The sequence below is a fragment of the Cavia porcellus genome, unplaced genomic scaffold (genome assembly GCF_034190915.1).
Source record: "Cavia porcellus strain 051 isolate PalLab524CR breed Dunkin Hartley unplaced genomic scaffold, mCavPor4.1 scaffold_6, whole genome shotgun sequence".
NCBI classification, from domain to species: domain Eukaryota; kingdom Metazoa; phylum Chordata; class Mammalia; order Rodentia; family Caviidae; genus Cavia; species Cavia porcellus.
Genome location: NW_026947489.1, coordinates 22,715,166 through 22,739,345, shown reverse-complemented (window position 1 = coordinate 22,739,345; position 24,180 = coordinate 22,715,166). Strand labels below are relative to the sequence as shown.

The 24,180-nt window shown below is 38.8% G+C and overlaps 1 protein-coding gene across 3 annotated transcripts in view; it reads left to right on the top strand.

Annotated features, from left to right (window-relative positions):
- Window positions 1-24,180, top strand: part of Sec11a (SEC11 homolog A, signal peptidase complex subunit) — a 36,084-nt gene that overhangs the window by 2,216 nt on the left and 9,688 nt on the right. For 2 of the 3 annotated variants that reach the window (XM_063250078.1, XM_063250077.1), the window contains exons 2-3: window positions 12,872-12,981; window positions 20,410-20,559. In XM_063250078.1, coding sequence (XP_063106148.1) covers window positions 12,872-12,981; window positions 20,410-20,559 — 260 coding nt within the window. The remainder of the gene's footprint in view (window positions 1-12,871; window positions 12,982-20,409; window positions 20,560-24,180) is intronic. The other variant, XM_063250079.1, reaches the window with a different exon arrangement.

Genomic DNA, 24,180 nt, shown 5'->3' with positions numbered 1-24,180 from the left:
ATAAGTTCAAGGCCAGCCTGGACTAAATAGTGAGACCCTATTTCAAAAAAACCAAAAAACTAGTTTGCCTAGTTACATGTCACATCAAATGTTTGTGTTGTTTGAGATTGATTGATTTTTGTAGCAGTGGTTTGAACTCAGGGTCTTTGTACTGAGCTGTATCCCTCTTGGTTTATTAAGTTCTTGCAGTTGTGTGCACCTGGCATAATCAAGATATAGAACGTTAAAAAAATGAAAACAAAATAATTTTAAAAAACCCATACCGGTTACCCACAAGATCTGCTGTGCCACTTTGTAGTCTTTTCTTCTCTATCCTCAGGCAACCACTGATTTGCTATCTGTTAATATAAAGGAGTTTGCATTTTATATAAGTAGAACCATAGAAAATATATTAATTTCCTTTTCTTTCTCTGTTTTTTTTGTTTTGTTAGGCTTTGAGATTTTACTATGTAATAAAGGCTGGCCTAGAATTTATGACTCTGCAGCTTCAGCTTCCTGAGTTCTGGGATTACAAGTGTACACTGCCACATTTAATCTTTTAATTGAGTTTTTTCCATTTATTTATTAATTGGTACTGGGGATCAAACTTACAACCTTGAGCTTGCCAGGCAGGCACTGTGCCACTGAGATATATCCCCAGCCCCCTCTATTTAATTTTTAAAGATTTTTTTTTTTTTTTTAGAGTTTTTAGGTTCACTGAAAATTGAAAGGACAGTTGGACATGGCGGCACATGAGATTGTTGTGAGTTTGAAGCCAGTCTGGGCTACATAGTGAGTTAAGGGGCAGCCTGAACTATAGCAAGACCCTATCTCAAAAAAGAAAGAAAGAAAGAAAGAAAGAAAGAAAGAAAGAAGACAGTGCAGAATTCCTGAGTACCCCATCTTGATACATGCCTACCCTCTACCATGTCAACACTCCTTTAGAGGGATGTATTCATTAAAATTGATAATGTACCTGTATTGCTGTGTTTGTCACTCTTTATGTTGTGGGCCTGAATAAATGCACAATGACATGCATCCACCATTATAGTATATAGAATAGTTTCACTGTTGCCTGTTCATCACTCTCCCACCCACAAACCTTGGCAACCACTGATCTGTTTATTGTCTCACAGTTTCTGTTTTTCCAGGCTGTCACATACTGTACTTGGAATCATACACAATACAGCCTTTTCAGATTAGCTTGTTTCACTAAATAACATACATTGAAGATTCCCTGTGTCGTGTCTTTTCTTTCTTTCTTTCTCTCTTTCTTTCTTCCTTTTCTTTCTTTCTCATGCTGGAGATTGAACTCCTACATGTCTTCTCATAGTTTGAGAACCCATTTCTCTCTAGTCCTGAGTAATGCTTTCTGGATGTGCTAGAGCTCATCAGTTCATTGACTTTTGGACATGTTGATTGCTTCAGGTTTTTGTAAATACAAGAGCCAGAATTACTGGGTCATAATTTTAAGGGTGTGTTCAGCTTTGTAATAATACATCACACTTCTAGAGTAGCTGTACTGTGTTTCAGTCCCACCAATACCAGTCCCTCCAGGACTTGGAAGCCTGAGGGGGATATTTATGAGTTTGAAGTTAACCTGGGCTACATAACAAGACTGTCAAAAATGCAGAATGCGACAATTGAATGCAGATGTCTTGTGCTCTGAATGAATGATTTGGGGATGACTGTGTAATGTATGTACCATTATTGCCGCCTGACTGATGTGCTTTGAAATTTTGTTGTAATTTTTTCTTCTTCTTTTTTCTTTCTTTTTATTCTTGAATAAAATGGATTTGGAAGCCAGGCATGGTGGCTTACTCCTATAATCTCAGTACTCCAGGAGCCTGAGGCAGGTGGATCAGATCATTGCAAGTTCGAGACCAGTGTGGGCTACAAAGAGAGCCCAAAGCCAGCCTGAACTGCATAATGAGACCTTGTCACACACACACCCCCCCCCAAATGGATTTGGGAAAAAAAAGGAAAAAATTTTCGGAATGTAGTAGTGTGCTCCTATAATCCTGGCAGGAGGATTGATTGTCAGGAGTTCAGTTCCAGCCTGGACTACATAGCAAAACCCTGTTAAAAAAACAAATTGGTGGGCTGGACATTGAGCTCTGGCACAAGCGCCTGCCTAAAAAGTAGAAGGTCATGAGTTTGATCCCCAGTACCAAAAAAACAAACAAATAAACAAAACAAATTGGTATTGTCTGTGTTCTGGATTTTGGCCATTCTAACAAGTATGTAATGTAATTGTTGTATTAACTAATTGTTTTTTTAAGTATCTTTAAAAAACCAGTTTTTTTGTTTTTTGAGATACGCTCCATATGTAGATCAGGCTGGCCTTAACCTCAAATTTCTCTTGCCTCAGCATTCTAAGTCCTGCTGGGATTATGGTGTACTTCACCACTGAACTACACTCCCAAGCCCTTGTAACTATTTTTGGGGTTTGTTTTGTTGTGTGTGTTTTTTATTTTTCGGTAAAGGGTCTCCTAGGTAGTTGAGTCTGGCCTTGAACTCAAATATGTAGCTAAGGTTGACCTCAAACTCAGATCCATCCTCCTGGGTCACCATCCTGAAAGCTGGCCTAGGCCATCATGGCTGGTCCTTGTACAAATTTTTAACAGCACTGTGTTCAGTAAGTGGCTTACAAAACAGCAGTTTAGTTTGAGTAAACCATTGGTTAATATGAGAATTTTTGGTGCACATTGTGGTGGCATTTGTGTTAAAAACCTATTCAGTGTTGTCTTCAGTTTTAAAAATTAATGTTCAACTCACAAAAGCTAAAATTTATTTTTTTCATTGTTGGGGATAGAACCCATGACCTTGTGCATACTAGCTCAGTGCTCTACTACTGTCTATAACAGCTAAAATTAACCCATAGCCTATAAAATTAAAAACTTAAGTTCTTTCACCTTTTGTTCTTAAAACACATTTTATTAGGGGCTGGGGATTTAGCTCAGCGGCATAAGCGCCTGCCTTGTAAAGCAGCTAGTCATGAGTTCGATCCCCGGTACCGATAAAAATGAAAAAGACAAAAAAAAAAAAAAATTTTTTTTTTTTATTAGTACATCTTTGCAATACATGTTTTCCCCTTCCCCTCTGTTCCCTCCCACCATTTTTGCCTGAATCAGATTAATTTATCTTACAGGTCCTTATAAAGTTATTTATTTATTTATTTATTTATTTTGTATCAGGGATCAAACTCATGACCTCATGCTTTCCAGGCAGATGCTTTACAACGCTGAGCTAAACCCCCGACTTAAAGTTAATTATTATATATACAGATTAATAACCAGATTAATAGGCCAGTAAATGTGTAAGACAATCATACTAAATCAAGATATCCTTCTTTGCGGGGATACTGGGAGTCGAACTCAGAACCTTTTGCTTGCTAGGCACACACTGTACTGCTGAGCTATAGGTTTTTTGTTTGTTTTTGTTGGTACCGGGGATCAAAGTCATGATGTGGGCTTGCCAGGCAGGTGCTTATACTGCTAAGCTAAACCCCTGGCTCTGTTTTTTTGCAATAGGATCTCACCCTGTAGTCCAGACTGGCCATGAACTTACCACTTTGCCCCACACTACTCAACTGCAGTCCTCCTGCCTCAGCCTCCTGAGTGCTGGGATTTCAGGCATGTACCACCATGCTGGGCCCACACTGGAGACTGAGCCCAGAGCCTCTGTACTGAGCTGTATCCCCAGGCATTTAAAAAATTTGTTTTATTTTGAAACAGGGTCTTGATATAAATCATTGCATTTCCCAGATTGGTCCTCAATTCAGCGATCCTCTTGCCTCAGACTTCTAGATTGCTGGGTTTATAGGCATGAGCAGCTACCATGCCCAGCTCTTTTTTTTTTTTTTTTTTTTTAACCTTGGATTAAACTCTCTTCTTTTGCTTGTTTTATGAGACGGAGTCTTGCTATGCATTTCAAACTGGCCTTGAACTTATGGTGATCCTTGTGTGTTGGTTTCCCAAGTGCTGGGGTTACAGGCCTGCACCACCACACCCAATATAATATAAACCTTGAAGGTTGTGAGAATCCCCTGAATATACTTCTTTAGGCATATCCCACAAATTTTACTGTTGTATTTTTATTTTTATTCAATTCAAAATACTTTCTAATCTTATTACTTCTTTTGCCATTGGTTAACCAGCAGTGTGTCATTTGATTCTCTTTTTTTTTTTTTCACCAGTACCAGGGATCAAACTCATGACCACGCGCTTGCAAGGCAGGCACTTATGTCGCTGAGCTAAATCCCCAGCCCGTATTGTTTGATTAAGGACTCCACATGTATCTGCTGATGAGTATGTGTCTGCTGGAAAACATAGTATTCCATAAATATCTCTTAATCAAATTGAATAGACACTCAAATCTTTTATGTCCTTCTTGATTTTCTGTCCTGTCACTGTATTAATTACTAAGTTTTGAAATTTCTGACTATATCTATGGTTTTGTATCTTTTCTTTGCAATCTTATCAGTGTTTGGTTAGTATATTTTGAAGCAAAATTATTGTACATTTGGCATTGTTACCTGGTGATCTTATCTCTTTTATCAGTATGAAGCAACCCTCTTTTGTGTCTATATTTGCTAACAAGCAAAGATGATAAATTTAAGCCCAGTTCTGTCTACAGACATAAAAATGTAAGTGACCCAAAGATCACATTTAAAAGGTAATTTATTATTCAATTGGATAAAAAAGACCTGTTATGTTTCCTGCGAGAAAAAAAAAAAGCACTTCAAATATCAAGATCAGCAGCCCAGTGTGATGGTGAATGCCTGTTATCCGAGCACACAGCTTAGGCAGTAGGATCTTCACAAAGTGGAGGCCAGTCTGGGCTACAGAGTGAGTCCAAGGCCAACCTGACTTACACAGTGAGACCCTGTCTTAATAAATAAACAAATAAATACCATGGCAAAATACTGTAAAAATAGACAGAAAAACATGCTAAAGCTAGAGATTTTTCTGTAAGTAATATCAAAGACAATAGGTGACATAATAATTTTACTTAATGACTGTACTAGATGTATATGCAAGATTTAACTTCCAGATTGAAGATTGGTAGATTATAGTACTTTAAATTGTCAAGTTTTATTTTGCTAATTTTATATCTGTTTTATTTAATTTCTTGATACATGATATATAGATTATATATGTATATATATACACATATATATACATCTGTGTAAGATTTTTTGTATGTAAATTTTGTTTTGTTTGAAACAAGGTATTACTGTGTAGTCCAGGTTGGCCTTGAACTCTTTGTGTAGCCCAGGCTGGTTTTGAACTGGCAGTGATCCTCCTACCTCAGCCCCCTGAGTGCTAGGATTTATAGGTATGTGGCACCATGTCTGGTTTGCTTTGCTTTTTGATACCTCGAAACTACATGGTCCAGGCTGCCTTGAACTCCCTTTGATCATCCTGCCTCAGCCTCCTGAGTGCTGGAATCATAGGCATGCACAACCATGCCCAGCCAAGGAGATTATAAATTATATTATAGATTATCCTAGTCACAGTATTCTTGGGGAAGGTTCCACACTTCATTTCCTAAAAATGAAAATGCAGTATACACAAATACCCATACAGTACTACTGAGAGCTATTTTTTTTAATTAGTTTTATTTTTTTATTTGGTACCTTTTGAGATAGGGGCTCACTATGTATCTCAGGCCTCAAACTTGGAATCTGCCTGTCTCAGCCTCCTAAGTGCTAGGTTTACAAATGTGTGCCACAGTGCCTGGCTTTTTCCTAGATCCATGTTGAATATTGAAGAAGCTACCATTTTTATCACATTTTAGAAAAAGATTAGCAGGGCTGTTCAGTTCTCTGGTTATTATTCTGTCAACATCGTTTTTTATCTTGCAGATCTGGGAATTGAACTCAGCATGTTCCCATCCTCACCATTTGTGTATGTGTCTCATTAGAGCTACTTGTGATGCTAAACGGATTGGAGGTGATGGGGGCGTCTCATTATGTAGTCAAGGCAGGCGTTAGACTGGCAATGATCCTCCTCGCTCAGCCTCCAAGGTGCTGGGATTACAGGAGTGTGCCACCACACCTGCCAGCTGGGCCTTTTTTAATTTTGAGGCTGAGTCTCATCAAGTTGCCCAGGTGGGGTTCCACTTGTGATCTTTCTGCTTCAGCTTCCCAGGGTACTGGTGTTACAGGCGTGTGCCACAGGACCTGGCTGACATAACACTTTATTGTCAGACTTACATGCCAAATGGTATGACATGAAGTAACTGCCACCTTATTTCTGCTGATGTCACAGAGATTCAACGCTTTCTGATACTATACATTCCTAAGCATTTAAAAGTAGTAGTAAAGAGAGCAGAGTCTACAGGACTGTGTCTGCTTTTTTTGCCAGGTGTTTGGCAGAAAAGTGTATGGGGGAGACATGTAGAGTCCTCCTCACATGGGCTAAGATAGTGTTTGTTTTAGCAAATAGTGTGTGTCTGTCTAGGCTTTGGCTCATATACTGACTCAGCACCCTGTACAAGTGGACAGCCTTTACCGAACAACCAGTTACTTAGCCCATGGCTTTTAACTCCTCTTTGTGATGAAAATGAAGAGGATGACCTTGATGATAGGTAAATTTGACCTTACAATTTTACAATATATGCAGTAGGATGTGTCTGAGCTTAAGGAGAAGGGCCAATACCAGGATGATAACAATGACCTTGCAGAGACATAGGAAATCTTAAATTCTTCAGTCATTTGGTTTTCTTTTAAAGAGCAGTAATGAGCCTGACACATAGCTCAGTGACATAGTACTTTCTGAGTATGAGGAAGGCCCTGGGTTCTCTGCCTTGCAGATAGACAGACACAGTCAGTCAAGCCAGGAGTGATGATATACTCCTATGTATGCCCTGCTACTCCAGGCACTGAGGCAGGAAAAGCTCTTGAGCCCAGGACACCTGGGCTGCGGAGCCAGACCTTGTCTGAAAGCAAAGTGCAGTGACCCTACAGTACTTGATGTTAGGTCACTGTTGTCTGACAGTCCTACAGCTAATGCCCCTGACTTCAGCACCTCAGAGGAGAGAGAGCTCATTTTTTGGTGGAGGGGAGAGAGATCAAGGAAGGAGGGAGGTGACTCTTCCTGCCATACCCTCAGTGACCATCACCTCCAACCCGTTTAACATCACAAGTAGCTCTAATGACATTTGCCTCCCCAGAGCCCCACTTGAGAGCTCATGAGGCTTTGAGGGGACATCGAGATATAAGCCATAATCTCTGAAAATGGAAAGTTTTCTTCAAGAAAACAGACTTGAATTGATTGGTGCATGACTATTTTCAGTTTTTATTTCACTGTGGATTTTTATTCCTTGCTACAGAAATTTTCTTCTAACCCTAACCCTATTGGGCAAGTTCACTACCACTGAGCTACCCCCCAAGATCTTTTTAAGTTTGGTTGTTTTTTGTTTTGGGTTTTTTTTTTTTTTTTTGTATCAGGGTTTAAACTCATGACCATACTTTTGCTAGGCATATGCTTGTGCCACTGAGCTAAATCCTCAGCCCCTTAAGTTTTATCTTGTAATAGACTCTCTAAGTAGATTGCCCAGACTGGCCTCAGACTTGTGATCTGCCTGCCTTAGCCTTCTTGGTAGCTAGAATTGTAGGTGTGCACTTAAATGAATTAAAACTTTTATGTATATTTTTCAAAATTGGGCTGATTCTGAATTCTAAAACACATTTGTCCTCCTAAGTGACTGAATTAATGATCATAGGACTATACTTTGTACTTTGTACTTTCTGTGGAATTTCACAACTTATCCCTCAGATTACAGATTGGGGCCAAAGTCTGTTGTCCTAACTAATGCTGTCAGTGTTTAGCATGAAACATTTAGAAAATGGAGTCTAGAAGCCAAAATCCTGATCATTAGTCCTCTGGTTGGCCATGATTGCTTCTCATAAGTTTGTTTCCCTGTTTCTGTCAATTTCTGTTCCTACTTCCTCAACTCAGTCGTCTGAATAAAAATTTTTTTCTCTTTTGAAAAGCCAGTATCATGGAGAGATGAAATCTAGGAGGACTAGTAGTTGCTGCTCTCTCTGCCAAAGTTGTATAATCCTGAGTGCATCACTGGCCTCTCTGTGCCAGTTTTCTTACTGTAAGTGGTTTAGATGATCTACAAGCTCACACTACTGTTAGTCACCAGACAGCAGATATTTATATCCGTGTCTGACAAGAAGTCTGTATTCTCATTCATTCTCTCTCTCTCTCTCTCTCTCTCTCTCTCTCTCTCTCTCTCTCTCTCTCTCTCTTATTGTGGAGGATACTAGTTTTATTGGGATGCCAGATACTGTTCTGGCCAGTAGCATGGACTGAACAAAATAAATTGAAACAGCATTTTGTTTATTTTAGTTTTCTAAGAAGGTTTCACTATGTAGTCCAGGCTGACCTAAAACTTGTAATCCTTCTGAATTACAGATGTACAAGAGTGCTGGCTTTTTCTCTCTGTCTCTCTGTCTCTGTCTCTCTCCCCCTCCCCCTCTCCCTTCGTGCTGTGGACTGAACCCTGGTACCAGGGATCAAACTCACAACCTCAGGCTTACCAGGCAAGTGCTTGAGCCACTAAGCTAAATCCCTGGCCCAGCATTTGTTTTTTTAAAAAAGGTGTTCATTTGATGTGTATTTTATTAAGCACTTTTTGTACCAGAAATCGAACTCAGGGCCTCTTTCCAGGCAGATGCTGTGCTGCTGAGCTACAAACCTAACCCCTTTAAGCCGTCTTGTGTTATGAAAAAGCAAAACAAAATTTCAGAAGTAAGAGAATAACAAGTTATTATACTGTGTATCATTGTCTTCAAACTAGTTAACTAGGTACAAAACATAAACCAAAAAAAAATTCTTACAAAAAAGAAGTAACACAAGAGTCAGGTGTGATGGGTCACGCCTGTAATCCCAGCACTTGGGAGGCTGAGGCAGGAGGATCCTTGTGAGTTCGAGACCAGCCTACGCTACAAAATGAGCTGAAGGCCAGTGTGAACTGCATAAAGAGACCCTGTCTCAAAAAGACAAATATAAAAAAAAAAGTAACACAAATCTTTCTTTTCAAGACACATAAACTAGTAACATAGTACATTTTTTTTCCTGACTTCCTAGTTCTTTTCAGACAGCCACTGTCTCCAGTTCCTATGTATCCTTCCACAATACCTTTTACTAATGCTTGCATTATAAAAAGAAGTGATAATTTTTAAGTATGTAGGAAAAAATAGGTTAGTAATAGGGAGAAAATAGAAAAGGATTCTGAACTAATGATCATAAATTTGGAGTGTCTATTAACTAGTTATAAAATAGGAGAAACAATTAGTTTTTCAAGGCATAAGGGTAAGTGTTGGAAGAAATTGCTACAAGAAATGAAAATGTTTGCTGTGGATGATTTCTCATGGCTAGAATATTAGTTTTATTATCTGTTCTTTATATTATAAATGTATATTATATTTTGATAGAAATTGATTTAGAAATTAGAAAATATGGGTAAATAATGAAATGAAAATATATTCCTAGATGTGTTAGGTAGCTCCTTCTAAGAGTGACTTGGCCAGGGCTGGGGATTTAGCTCAGCAACATAAGCGACTGCCTGGCAAGTGCGAGGTCATGTTCGATCCCCAGTACCAACAAAAAAAGAGCGGCTTGCCAAATAACTGTTACAGGGTTTTGTGGTACTTGAATCTCCTTCTGGAGTTGGGAGTCCAGGTGCTACTCACCTCAAATAAGTCAATGAAATGACCAAAAGCAGTAACAAAGTTTATTTGAAAAAGTAAAAATGAAGAATAAGGGAGGGAAAAACTGGCTTTGCAGAGTCAGGTCAGACAGTAAAAGAGGAAAAAGCAAGATGAAAAGTACAGTGGACCCCCCAAAATTCCCAAAAGTTACATTCTTAGAGCAGAGCATCTGTGAATTGTGAAAAACCCATGAATTTCAGACATAGAAATATGCCTATTATTATAGTTTGAACCTTAAATATGCTATGTCACCTGCAGTTATATACTTTAATAAAATACTGTATTAATAAAGCCTTAGAAGGTGCAGAGCATTTTGGTGCAACCTCAGTGATCTTAGGGCTTTAAAGATAAACAAAATCTAGAACACTGAAGATAGCTAGCTCCATGTGGTATAGCAACCTTTTATGCTGGGAAAATGCTGGTGCATCAGCTGGAGATGGATTACAGGGCAGCAGCCAATCCGCAGCAAGGAGAACTGAATAATGCTCTCATACTGGCTACTTGTAAACCTCCCACAAAAAAAAAAAAAAAAAAAATTGCAGAGGATATTTCAGGTTTCTGAGAAATTGCAGGGATTTCTGAGAACAATTACTAGCTTTTAAGGAAAAATCTGCCAACAACTGAGGCCAAGAACTCTGTATTGTGACTTTTCACGTGTATACTGTACATCCTGGAGGATGCAGGGCAGGCTGTTGGGAGGAAAATCATCATAGCATGACATCTGTGTCCTTTTATGGCATCTAAAATCTACCCGAACACCCAGGGGAACTTGTACATGGGGTCCTGAGAGTGCTGTTGGGATTCTTGGCTAATGTCAGGTCCAGGGCATACTATTGAAAACCTGTTAAAGTTCTTGTGAAAAGCCTGCATGCAGGGCTCTGAGGACTGTTCTGTCCTTGTATCCTGGGATGCTTTAGTTAACAGATGATCAGGGCTACATCCCCAGCCAGCTTTGCCATCTCCTGATTTCCTGTCTCATAACTACTAATACATTTAATTTATTTAATCCCGTCTTTGTTTCAGTCAGTAGTACTAGAATTGAATCCAGGACCTTTGCCCTGAGCTACATTCCCGGTCCTTGTTTATTATTTATCTTGAGATAGGCTCTTGCTAAGTCCCTAAGTTGCACAGGCTGGGCTTGAACTTGTGATCCTCCTACCTAGTTTCTGTTTTTTTTTTTTTTTGTTGTTGTTGTTTTTTATCAGTACCAGGGATCGAACTCATGACTGCTTGCAAGGCAGGTGCTTATGCTGCTGAGATAAATCCCCAGCCCTGCTTCTGTATTTTTTAAAATAACAAAAATGAGTTTAACTTGTACATATTTTTGAAATTTTGATTTTTGTACTTTAAAGGATATTTTGTTTTTGTGACAAGGTGTCACTGTGTACCCTGACCTTGAACTCACTATGTCGCTCAGGCTGGCCTCAAACTCCTGGGGATCCTCCTGCCTCAACCTCCCAATTGCTGGGTTACAGGTGTGTGCCACCATATTATGAATGTTTTTTCAAGCCTATATTGTCTTTTTTTTTTTTTTTTTTTGAGACAGAGTCTTGCTGTGTAGTTGAGATTGCCCTTAAACTCACAGTGTAGCCTAGGCTTTCCTCAAATGATGATCCTCTTGCTTTAGCCTCTCAGGTGCTGGGACTATAGCTGTGTGCTATCACCCTCAGGCCTATATTTTTAATCCTACATTTAAGGTCTTTTTTTATTTTTTGAAACCAGGGCCTTCACACTGAAGTGCATCCACAGGCAACCCTTTACTCTGTTTTAAAAAGACAGGTCTCACTATATCACTAAATGGGCCAGCCAGGGCTGGAATTTGTAATCCTCCTGCCTCTACCAGAGTGCTGGGATTACAAGTGTGCCTTGCAAGGGTCACCATAAATCTGACTTTAATACAGTATTTTAAATTTCTACCAGTGCTTATTAGCACCGTGCTTTTTTTTTTTTTTTTGTAATTTTTTTTCTATCTTTCTGTTTATTAAAGATAGGAGAAGAAAGCAGCTCTGCAGAGTGAGTTTGGGCCAGGTAAAAGTAGGAAAAGAAGTGAGCCCTATAGCATGAGGGAGGGCCACATACAGATAACTGTGGTCAGCACTGTTTCCACTTGTCTTGAACTGTTTGCCTTGATATTTGGCCATCCTTTTCTGCTTGTATCCACTTTCCAGTCTTTGCCTAATACATTCTGTTTCCCTCAGTTGGAAGGCCCTCCAGGTTTTATATCTGCTTATTGACATAATGACACGGTAGAATTTGTGGAGTAGTGAAAGTTACTTCCACATTGAAGAATGCTGGGTTCTGACCAGCAAACCCTGATCTTTCCTAATGGAAAACTGGAGAGACAGGGTGTCTTTGAGGAGGGCCAGGGGACCCCAGTGAAATGGAGCCCTAAACTGACTTAGACTCAGATTTATTGAGGAACAACAAAGGCCTAGAGCTGAGCACAGGTAATTGTTTTAGATAGCAAAGCAGGTTAGCATGGCATGGTGACATTCCGCTGAATAATTAACTTTTATCTGGTTGTCCCCTAAGAAGCTTCTTGTTTTCCCTGTAAGACCTGTCTCATCTCAAATTGGCAAAACATCCCATCCTCAAAACATCTGACTCCTCAGTTAACAGTCTTCCACCTCCCAACTCAACCCAAGTAGATATGGACCCCTTGAGTGTAGCAAGGGGTCCATAAAGAATCTGTGAAAGAAGTTGCTCTTAAAATCCTGTGACTCACAAGCTGCAGAATTTTGATGCAGTCTCTTTGAGTCACATTTTCTGAACTGTAAATGAGGACAAAATATTGACTGTCCTGTGGTTGTAACTATTGGAGAAAATTAAATACTAGAGGATTTCAGAATCTAAGATTCATAACAGTTGGCTGTTACGTAGCTTGGTATGAACTGAAAGTGGGTGATTGTGAATCCCAGATGAAAGAATTTATGTGAAAAGTTCTGGAAATTTTAAATTAGTGCATAAATGTAGCTGGTGTGGTAGCAGACAAAATGGAGCATAGGGTACTATGGGTGAGAGGAGAAGGTTCCAGGAGCGGATGATTTAATTATTACATTTTAAGGAATTTCTCAGGACTTCCACTGCCCTGAGTTCCAGCTGAATCTTGGGTTTTCTAAGGGGAGGATGGCAGATCTGATCTCTTCTCTTTTGTTCCTACAGCTGTATTATCAAGTCCTAAATTTTGGAATGATTGTCTCCTCGGCACTAATGATCTGGAAGGGGTTAATGGTAATAACTGGAAGTGAAAGTCCAATTGTAGTGGTGCTCAGGTAACAATTAATTTTTCTTTTCAAGGCATGGAATTGCATGGCATTGCTTGGAGGAAAATTGAGATACTGAGTAACTGGCACATCAGTTCCTTACAAACTACTCTTTCTCAGAAGAAGGGCTGGGAAAAAATTAGTTACTACTTCTCAACTATGAAAAATTCTCAACCTTGTTAGACACACCCATTCAGAGCCCCAAAGGGCCCTTGACCTTTCCATAAAAAGGTTACTAGGAGAGCTTGGTTTTTGGCTCATCCCTTTAAAAAATAAATTTCCTTGCATTTTATTTTCTTGAAGTACTTTTACCTTCTCACATTCCTCACTTTAGTAACCAGGCCTGGTATTTAGTTGTTAGTTCATTAGATTTTGTAGTACCTCCACAAATTAGTTTTATTGCACCGTGTCCTCAGATATTTCTGTATTTTTTTTTTGTTAAACAAGACCTCAGATTTTTTTTTTTTTTTTTTTTTTTTGTCTTTTTCTTTTTTATCAGTACTAGGGATTGAACTCATGACCACACACTTGCAAGGCGGGTGCTTATGCCACTGAGCTAAATTCCCAGCCCCTAGACTTCAAAAATTTTGAAGGAATTAATACCATCTCATAAAATGACAAGTAGTAACTGAATTTTTTTCTTTACTCTGCTTCCTTCCCTCTTTGCATTCATCCTTTTAGTGATTTTTAAATCTAACTAATTAATTTTTGACATAAAGATTTCATCCATTGAAACCTTTTTGCTTATTTAATGATTATTAAAACAGCTGAGTACTTCATTACATTGGTTATATAGATAAGGTATTTGAGAGTGTGGAATCAATTGTGTACTTAAAGCTGGTATACATGATTTCCCACATTGCTTGCATTTATATGATTTCTCTGATGTGGATTCTTTCATGCATTTGAATGGTATGAGAATTACAGCAGGCTTTACATCATTCCTTACATACCAGGTTTTGCAGCAGTGTGAGTCCTTTCACAAATGTGAAGACATTTAGAAAATTTGAAGGCTTTCCAATATTGCCTGCATTGATAAGGTGCTTCTCTACTATGAATTCTTTTTTCTTTTTTTTTTTTTGTTACTGAGGATCAAACTCAACCCTGTGCTTGCCAGGCAGGCACTTACGCCACTGAGCTAAACCCCCAGCCCCTCTAGTATGAATTCTTTCATGCACTTTACTGTAGTTGGAACAGATAACTCCTTTCCCTCATTATTTATAAGGTTTCTCACCAGTGTGAATTCTGGATGTTCATGAAGAGCACCTGAGCACACACCCGAAGGTCTTACCGTATTCTTTACATTCATATGGTTTCTCTTCAGTGTGAATTCTTCTATTCGTTTGGAGGGAAGTACAGCATAAGAATTCTTCTCCACACTGTCACACACATAGGGTTTCTCACTAGTGTGAGTTCTGTCATCTATGATTACACACACACAGCATTCTTATGCAAAGTGAGTTTGTTCATATTTTCGAATGGTACTGAAAGAACTAAAGATTTTCAAACATGTTATACATATACAAGTTTCTTATTTCCTTTCTGTGATTTGAAAGGGAACTACAATATTTGAAAACTTTCTCGCATTGCTTCCCTTCATAGGGTTTCTCTTCAGTGTATGATGTCTCAAGCTTCTCAGAGTACTTGGGTTAAGGATTCTCCATGTCCCTTAGGTTTACATGGCATCTCTACATTCCTGATTCGCATATAGTTTGTGTCACTGTGAGGTCTGAGGGACACCATTTTGGATAAATGCTCAATGAGGACTTCTCCACACACATGGCTTCAATGGTTGTAGTCTAGTTTTCTTATTTGAAACGTGATCTAGAACCTGCATGTCTGGAGATCTGATGATTTATCTGCACTGACTCCCTTCTTCATCTTTATATTCACATCCCACAGTCTGACTTCTGTAACACAGAAGTCTGCAGCATATTAATACAGGGTCTCACTAAATAATTCAAGTTGGCCTGGAATTCATGGAGATCCTCCTCCTTCTTCAGATTCTCAAGTGCTGGGTGTGCAGCATCACACCCAGCTACATGCGGTTTCTTAAAACTCTGCAAGTTAACTATTTGACAAACACTGCACATGCAAGTCATATTTAAGTGCAGGTTGAGTATTGCTTACCCAAGGTCCTGTTGTTGTTGTTGTTTTTGAGACAGGGCCTCACTGTGTAGCCCCATTTGGCCTCAAACTTGAGGCAGTCATACTACCTCAGCGATTATAAGGGTGTACCACGCACCGGCAACATTTCTTTTGTTTTGTGATGGTGATGGTATAGGAGATCAAACCAATGGCCTGGCACATGCTAGGTGTAATATAGTAATATAACAAGGTGAGTGTGACTCTTGTTGTCACACTGATTTACCTTCTGCTCTAACAAATAGCTGGAGACATTGTTTCCCTGGTGCCTGCTTGTACTGTATTTACACCATGACTCTGTCTCATAATAATTAAATCAGTCATATGCAACTGTAAATTTATTCACTTATTTTACAACTGGAATTTTAAGGTAAAAGAAATGTGAGGAATGTGTTGGCCAGTAAAGGTTTAATGTAGTGCTTTGGGAGCAGAGACTGGAGTTGCTAGTGACTTGATTGTTTAGTTATAGCCTTGGGCAAGTTACTTGTTTACCAAACCATTATTTCCCAGCTGTAAAATGAAGGCCAGACCCAGATGCTGTCTATGAACCTCTGCAGTTCTTAAATTATATGGTCCCTTCTCCAGGAATGGAGGTGCACCCTGCACTTGGGAGGCTGAGCCAGGAAGATTGGCATGAGTTTGAGGTCAGCCTAGGATATATGGCGAGACCACGCCTTAAAAATACAAAACAAAACAAAACAACAAATATAAATTATGTGACCCTAAATTCCTAAACTTTTAATTCCTAATCTTACCCAGTAGAAAGCCTTGATTTCTGACAGAAAAGCCACACTAATGGGCACTCTGAGGAGAAGGTATAGAGAGGCCTAGGGAGGCTTCTAGGAGAGCTTCTTCTAGGGTTCTTTCAGATGGAGTTGCCTCGGGGAGGTATGAAGGTTGTTATTTTTCTTCTTCCTCAGACAGAGTACCCAGTACCCACAAGTTAAGGAGGAAAGGTTTTTGTAGCTTAGAGTTTGTAAAGGTTTCAATCCATAATTGGCTGGCTCCAAGGTAAGGTGGCATGGCAGACTGGCATCACAGAGGAGAAACAGTTAGGGTAAGTGGACCTCACCCACCCTTAATCCTACCACCTTTTTTTTTTTTTTTTTAGGTAGGATTTCACTACTTGAACTCACTTTGTAGTCCAGGTTGGCCTCAAACTTGTGGGGCTCCTCCTGCCTCAGTCTCCCAGCTGCTAGGATTATAGGCATGTGCCACTATACCCAGCAGTCATGCCACCCTTAATCTTAGCATTGCACCATGAATCAGTCACACACAATTGATTTCAGCCACTTCTGAAAAAGCCTCACCTATGACAGCATGAGGCTTTAGGGGAACATCTAGACACAAGCTATAACAAAAGACAATGGCCTCTAATCTGGGGTGGCAAATTAAACGGAATTAGACAAGAGGGCCTGTTTAAAACGTTGGGGTCCTGAGCATAACCAACTCATGGAACAAATATACTGTTATTTGGTATATAAAAGTAGTGTTTGGTAACAAGGGTATTTGGTTTTTGTTTTTTGGTACTGGGAATCAAACTTACGACCTTGCACTTGTCAGGCAGCTGTGTATGCTGCTGACCTAAATCCTCAACCCTAGCAAGGGTATTTGTATATTGAGTTTTTCTAATTGCTGATAAAGTAAGGAAATTGAGAGAGACCAGATAGTGTTAGAAGAAAATCTGACTAAGACTGAAAGGAGGAACAGTCTTTTTTTTTTCTTTTCTTTTTTTTTTTTTTTTGGAGGAGCAGTCTTTAAGGGAGCGGTGAGACTTTATGTGATAGGGTGACAAGATAAGGTAGGTTTTACCTGGCCAACGTTAGTATAATAGCATAGGGAACATAATTTTCACCTATGCCCAAATGTGCCTCAGAGGATCACGCTGACAGAAGGTACTTTAGGATTTTTGTAAAATCTTGCAAGGACAAACGCGTCTGTGTTTATTTTATTAAGTTTCAATTAACATATAAAACTGATTTTTCCCTTTATAGAGCTAAAGTTCCTGTCTGGCAGGTACAAAGCTGTAAGTACAAAAAAAAGAAAAAAATTATTTTCCTCAAAAAATTAAGAGTAACACTATCACCTGGTCCCACAATCCCACTACTGGATATATATCCAAAGGAAATGAAATCAATATGTTGAAGAGATACCAGCATTTCCATGTTTATTGCAGCACTATTCACAATAGTGAGGAAGTGGAAAAACCTAAATGTCCATCAAATGACAATAGATAAAGAACATACAGTACACCTATAAACTGTGGGGAAAGGCTGACCCATGAGTACCAAGTCAAGTCGCGAAGGTTGAGAGTGCTGTTACACTCTAGATGGTCTTTTGAAGGTGTGGTCCTGGGAACTAAACCTAGACTCAGGGCCTTGAGCATGCTAGGTAAGTGCTCTCCCACTAAGCTATACCCCAGGAACCCCATCTTACATCAATCAAAGCAGAATTCATCTCTTTTTCTCAAAATCTTTGTCTTATTTCTGTCACTATCACTACAACCTACTTCATTGCCAGTGTCAGAAACCAAGAAGGTGTTCTTGATTCTTCCTTCTGCCTATTTGGCCAACTAAGCTAGTCTGGGTTTATTCCTTTCACCACACCCCCAAAACAATGTCTAGAATGATGTTACATAATAATTTATTATAGTTAATGATAATTACTGTATATTTCAAAAAAAGCAAGAATAAAGGATTTTGAATGTTTTTACCACAAAGAACTAGTAAATATTTGAAGAGATGGATATATTTACACTAATTTAAACATTGTATGACATGTTTATGAACACAGTACTCAATGTATATTATAGTTTTTATGTGTCAGTTAAAAAGTTTGTCATGAAAAAAAAAAGGTTTGTCATGGTGGCACATTAAATTTGAAAATGTGATTTCATCAGATGCTCATAGGAGGTTCATTTGTAATTTACTTAGTGTTTAATAGTTTTCCCCAGTTTATTCTTTTAATATTCCTCTCAGGCTAAGAGTGTAGTTTAATTAGAGCACTTGCCTAGCATGTTCCAGGCCCTGGATCTGGGTTTACGTCCTTGTCTGTGCATCCCCCCCTTGAAAAATTAATGTTAATAAAAATCTTGTAAATAGTCCTCTGACTACCTAAGTTGTATATGTTTTTGTTTTTGTTTTTGGTACCAGGGATTGAACTCATGACCTCATGCTTGCCACGCAGGCACTTAGGCCGCTGAGCTAAATCCTTAGCCCCAATTGTGCATGTTTTTAATTGCCATCTATTTGCTGATTCCTAAATCATCATCTTTGGGGGTTGGAGTTCCAGGGATTGACAATGTAGCTGTATCCCTAGACTTTAATGTATTTGTTTTTATTTGAGACAGGTCTCATTAAGTTGCCTGGACTGAGCTTGAATTTGGGAACCTCCTGTCTCCTCTTTTTGTTTCCCATCCTGCTTTCTTTCATGAAGCTTAGCCCTTGGGTGTTGACCAGGCATACTACATTACAGTAACAAAAATGGAATTCATCTTTTTCTAAATATCTTTCCCTTCTATTTCTGTCACTGTCACTATGACCTGCTTCATTGCCATTGTTAAAAACCAAGAAGGTATTCTTGATTCTTCCTTCTGCCTGTTTGGCCAACTTCATTATTTTCTTTCCCTCTATTATAGCACATTAGAGTTGGTCCCTTTGCTGTTCTATTTTAGGCCCACATCATTTCCTGCCTGCACTGTTATAGTGACCTTTAAAGAAACGCTTTTACAATCAGAAAAAGTTAATATATTTTCATTATAGGAAATGTAGAAAACATATAACAAGACGGTTGTTCATAATTCTGAGATATAATCACTATTACCATTTTAATCTCCCTTTCATGTATTTTTTTACATATTTGAGGTAATTATTTGTATGCATCCTCTATTTTTCTTAGCATTTGCTGATGTCCATGTTTACAAAGAGTTTTACATAACACTTTTAATGGTTAAGTATTCAATTGTAATAACCAAATATTCTATTATTTATAATAACTTAAATAGCTGGTCTCCCAATCTACCTTCCCATCTTTGCCAGTTTGCCCATTAATTTAACAACAGTAACCAAAAAATATAATAATAATTTGAGCATCTTCTGTATACTTTATGGCTTTCAAAATGATCTCTGTTCAAGGCATATACAATTACAGTCTTTCCTGCTTAAAATTCTGCAGTGGCCCAGAGGCAGGTTAGCACAGTGAGTAGAAAATAGATTCTGTTTGACACCCCTGGCTCAAGCCTCACTTGTATCATTTATTTATGTGTATTTTAGGCCTTTTTCAGTACTGGGCATGGAATCCAGGGCCTTTGCGCTGAGTTACATCCTCAACCTTTTTTTCTTTTTTGAAACAGGGTTTTAACTGAGTCACTAAGTTGTTCAGGCTAGACTTCAACTTGCAGTCCTTTTGCCTTCCCCTCCCCGAGTGCTGGGATTACCGGAAAGCAGTTTGATTTTTGTTTTTATTTTGAGACAGAATCACACTTTGTAGCCTGGATTGGTCTCAAACTCTCAGGTTCAAGTCATCCTCCCTCCTTAGCCATCCAAGTAGCTGGGATAACAAACAGGTGACACCGTGGGGGTGGGATGTCTTTTAAAAATGCCTTCCAGCTGAGTTTGGTGGCACATGGCTGTGATCCCCGCACTCTGGAGGCTGAGCAGGAGGATCTTTGTGATTTCAGAGCCAACCTTCACTATAGTCTCACTTTTTACTATGAAATTGAATCCTTTCTTGGTTTCTGAAATTCTTAGGCAAAAATCTCTACAGTAGTTCATTTTCTTTCTATTTTAAAAATAATCATTATCTGTGTATTGACTGTTGATGAGCTGTTTTCCTCCGTAACGGTTTGAACCCATAAGGTCATCTTGGTCTATATCTTTAGAAATGGCAAAAGAAGCTGATCCATTCCTCATTTGAATATTTGAATATGCTTAGTGTTTTCAGATGAAGTGAGAACAAGGGCACTGTTTTTAAAGTTCATTCTGTTATATTGTTTGTCATTTGAAATTTTCAAAGGTTAAGGAATAATGAACACTGCCCTTTTCAAGATTTAAGCTTCTTTGAATAGTAATGCTTGACATGGAACTAGTTCAGCAAAGGCTAAAACCTACAAAAAAAAAAAAAAAAATCATTTGTGAGTCCCAGGAGCCTGTATTTTGAGAATAATACCAGTTTATGGTGATGGGGTTGTTAAAGCATCTCTTATTCTATAAAGATGATACTTTAGATGTCGACTTTTGGATGTAAATTTAATCTCCTGCTTTTCTTCTTGCTCTTCTGTTCTTTCCCCTCCAGTGGCAGCATGGAGCCTGCGTTTCACAGAGGAGATCTTCTCTTTCTAACAAATCGAGTTGAAGATCCCATACGAGTAGGGGAAATTGTCGTTTTTAGGATAGAAGGAAGAGAGATTCCTATAGTTCATCGAGTCTTGAAGATTCATGAAAAGTATGTATGAAATACATCTCCATTTCTCAGTATTTTTATTCCAGCTTTGTGGTATTTAATTTTGATAGCATAAAGGCTATAAAAATGTGAGGGCCACTAGCACTTCTTTCAGCCTGCTTTTGTGAATGTCTGACCACCTGGTGAATGTTTGGAAAGCTATAAATAGGTATTTATTTTTTTGATACCAGAGATCAAACTCAGGACCTTGCACTTGCCAGACAGGTGTTTGTACCACTGAGCTAAATCCCCCGGCTGTAAATAGCTGTTTAGTATTCATCTGTCCCCCTGGAGATTTTTCCATAGGTATGTCTCTGTTCTTTTCTACTTCTTACCAGTTAGTAAGTCTGTACTGTATAACTCCCAAAAACATGATACAATGATTGATTCAAAATAAAATATTCTGGTATAATAAGGTAACCTCACTGTTTTTTAAAAAATCCATAAAAAATGTAACGGGTATTTCGTTTTGTTTTGTTTTTCTGTACTGGGGATTGAACACCTGATTTCATGCTTACCAGGCAGGCACTTATGACACTGAGCTGAATCGCCAGCTGTCTAACAGGTATTTTGAATAAGAATAAACTTATCAGCTTTTAAAATCTCAAAATTTCTGAAATCTGAGCCTAGGCATGGTAGTACATGCTAAGGCAAGAGGACTACCTCTAGTTTGAGGCCAGTGTAGGCCACATAGTAAATTTAAGACCTGTCTGGAATGCATAATGAGACCTTACTTATTTTTGCTAAATGGTCCGTTAAATCCAGGGCCTCCATATTGAGCTACATTCTAGCCCTTTTTAAATTTTATTTTCCATTTTGAGACAGTCTTGGTAAGACTCAGCCTGGATTTGAACTTGTGATCCTTTGCCTCAGCTTTCCAGAGTCAGGATTGTAAGTGTGGGCCTCAGTTTCACAGTCCTCCTGTCTCTCATTTCCTGAGCACTGGAGTTGCAATTGTGTGCACCACATTTCGATGAATCTTGTTTAGGGACTTTAGGTTGGCTAAATCTTGTTTAGGGACCTGAGATTCACTTCAAGGTAGAGATGAAGTAGAACAATGAGCAAAGACTTTCTCCTCTCTGGGTCTTAGTTTCCTCATCTGGAATATGAAGGTGTCAATAAATTCCGAGATGTTTCTGAGTTCGTGACCCCTATCCAGCTACAGATTCCTTCCTTTCCACATCTGTGGAGGTTCTAGCTAAGAAAGACTGATAGAGAAAAACAAAGTAAGAAAAAGGAAATGTCTTGGGGGAACACAGAAGCAGTGAGCAGCTGTGTTGATTTATTTAGGCTCTTGACTGTGAGGAGCCTAAATCATATTGTTACCACTTTACTTTGTTTGTTTAGGTGGTTTGGGTTTTATTGAATTAGCCTCACTGTGTAGTTCAGGCTGGCCTTGAACTTGCTTATGTAGCCCAGGTTGGCCCCAAACTTACAATGATGCACCTGCTTCAGCCTTCCAAGTGCTGGAATTACAGGCCTGTGTATTAATACTCTATAAAGGAGTTAATTTTCTGTGTTTAAAGAAGCCTAAGCTTGGTGGCACACCCTTGTAGTCCTAGCTACTGGAGAAGCTAAGGCAGGAGTATTGAACACTGGCTTATGATCAAGTATTTGAAAGGAGAAATTTTGCCAGTGGGACAGTTTAGTAGTTAATTTTGTTTAGCCCTTGAAAATAGCGGTATTTTTTGGCTTTGGATTCTACCAGCATTTAGTTTTGGGGGGTGTTTTTTTCCTCAACTATGAAGTGGTTATTTCCTCTTGCTAACGTCACAGTGTTGTGTGGCATTTTTTGTATTATGTGGGTTACCTTTTTAAGCTTTGGCAACTAGGCGTGGCTACCCCTAGTCTCAACACTTTGGGAGATCAAGGTAGGAGGATTGAGCCCAACCTGGGCAATTTACCAATTTAACAAGAGCCTATCTATTGTGATCTTACAGCCTGAGAAGCGTAATAAAACTCCACATGCCTGTCCCTCATTCCAGTTATTAATGTGTAGCTAATTCTGCCCAGTTTATACTCCCACCCCTCTTCTATATTATTTGAGTCAAATCCTAGACAAATCATGTCATGTGTAAATATTTTAGTAAATGTTTAGGAAACATAATCATCACTAGGCTGTTAGTGTAAAAAAGGACTGGAGATGTATCCCGGTGTGAAGGCCCTAGGTTCAAATCCCAGCCCCCCTAACCCCTCAAAGCTTTGAGTTCTTTTGAAGAAGATACTATTAAGTATTTGGCCCCTTGGTTAGCAAGGGAGAGTCCTATATAAATGGTTTCTGACTAGGGTTTTGAGCTTATGTGTTATGAGGTGCTGGAATAAATTGTAATAATTCTTTTAAGAACTTGGCAACAGCCTTATGTGGTGGCACACACCTGTAATCCCAGCACTTGGGAGGCTGAGGCATGAGGATTGCTAGGAGTTCAAGACCAGCCTGGGCTACAAAGTGAGTTCAAGGTCAGCCTCAACTGCATAGTGAGACCTTGTCTCAAAAAGACCAAAAAAAAGGAATTTGGCACGATCAGATAATACTGCTCCACCATTATTGTGCAGATGACAGATTTATGTGTTTCAAAAAAAATATAGTGATTTTTTTATTAATTATAGCCCACTAGGATAAAATTGAATGTATTTGGAGTTTTTTGTTTGTTGTGTCTTGACAAGTATTTTCCTGTCAAATCTGTAGCATTCCTTCTCTTCCTTGGGGGAGCGTGCCACTTCCTGTTTTTCCTCTTTTCCTGTCTCATATTACTTTTTTTCATCTGTGGGGTTGGTGTGTCTTCCTGGTTGACTTGACTTCCTTCCTATTGCCCCTGACTTAGTTTTGTGACCAGCTCCTCTTGGTACCTGTCCTGTTTTCCCTTCCAGGATTTTTCAGACCTTCTTCCACTTACTGAATTGCCAGCCACAAGTTGCTTTGCTCTGTGTATATTTGCATTTTTTTCCTAATTGGAATCTCATCTTTAATGCAATGTTTGCACCTAACTAATGTTCGTGTTCACAACACCTCCTGGTTTAGTTTTATCTACAGATTTAGCTCCCGGTTTCTGATTTAAAATCTAAGTGGATATTAGTGGAAATCTGAAACTAATCTTCTAGTTTAGTAGTTAACTCAAACATTAGAATTAATTGCAGGCTGGTACTTACTACTATAAATTATTCTTTGCTTTTGATGAAACTTTAAAATTACTAGAAGGAAGTTTCATGATTCCATAGTAAAATTAAATTGGTAATTTGTTTTTATTAAGCAAGTTATTGTTCTTACATATCCTGACATGTCTGAAGAATTGGAAGTTTCTTGCCCTCCTGTAATCCCAGCACTCTAGAAGGCTAAAGCAGAAAAATTGCAAGTTCAAACCCAGATTGGGCAATTTAACAAGACCCTATCTCAAATTTTTAAAAAAAAGATTTTTTTTCTTTTAAAATTTTTGGGGGCTGGGTACCAGGAATTGACCTCAGGACGTTGTGTTAGGCAGATACTTCATCACTAAGCTAAATCCCCGGCCCCTTTTAAAACTCTTGTTCTGGCAAGTAATCATGTCTATTGGAGTTAAAAATAAGATAGTGATTAGTTGTAGAAAACTAAGCCAGGCATGGTGGTGCACTCCTATAATCCTAGCACTG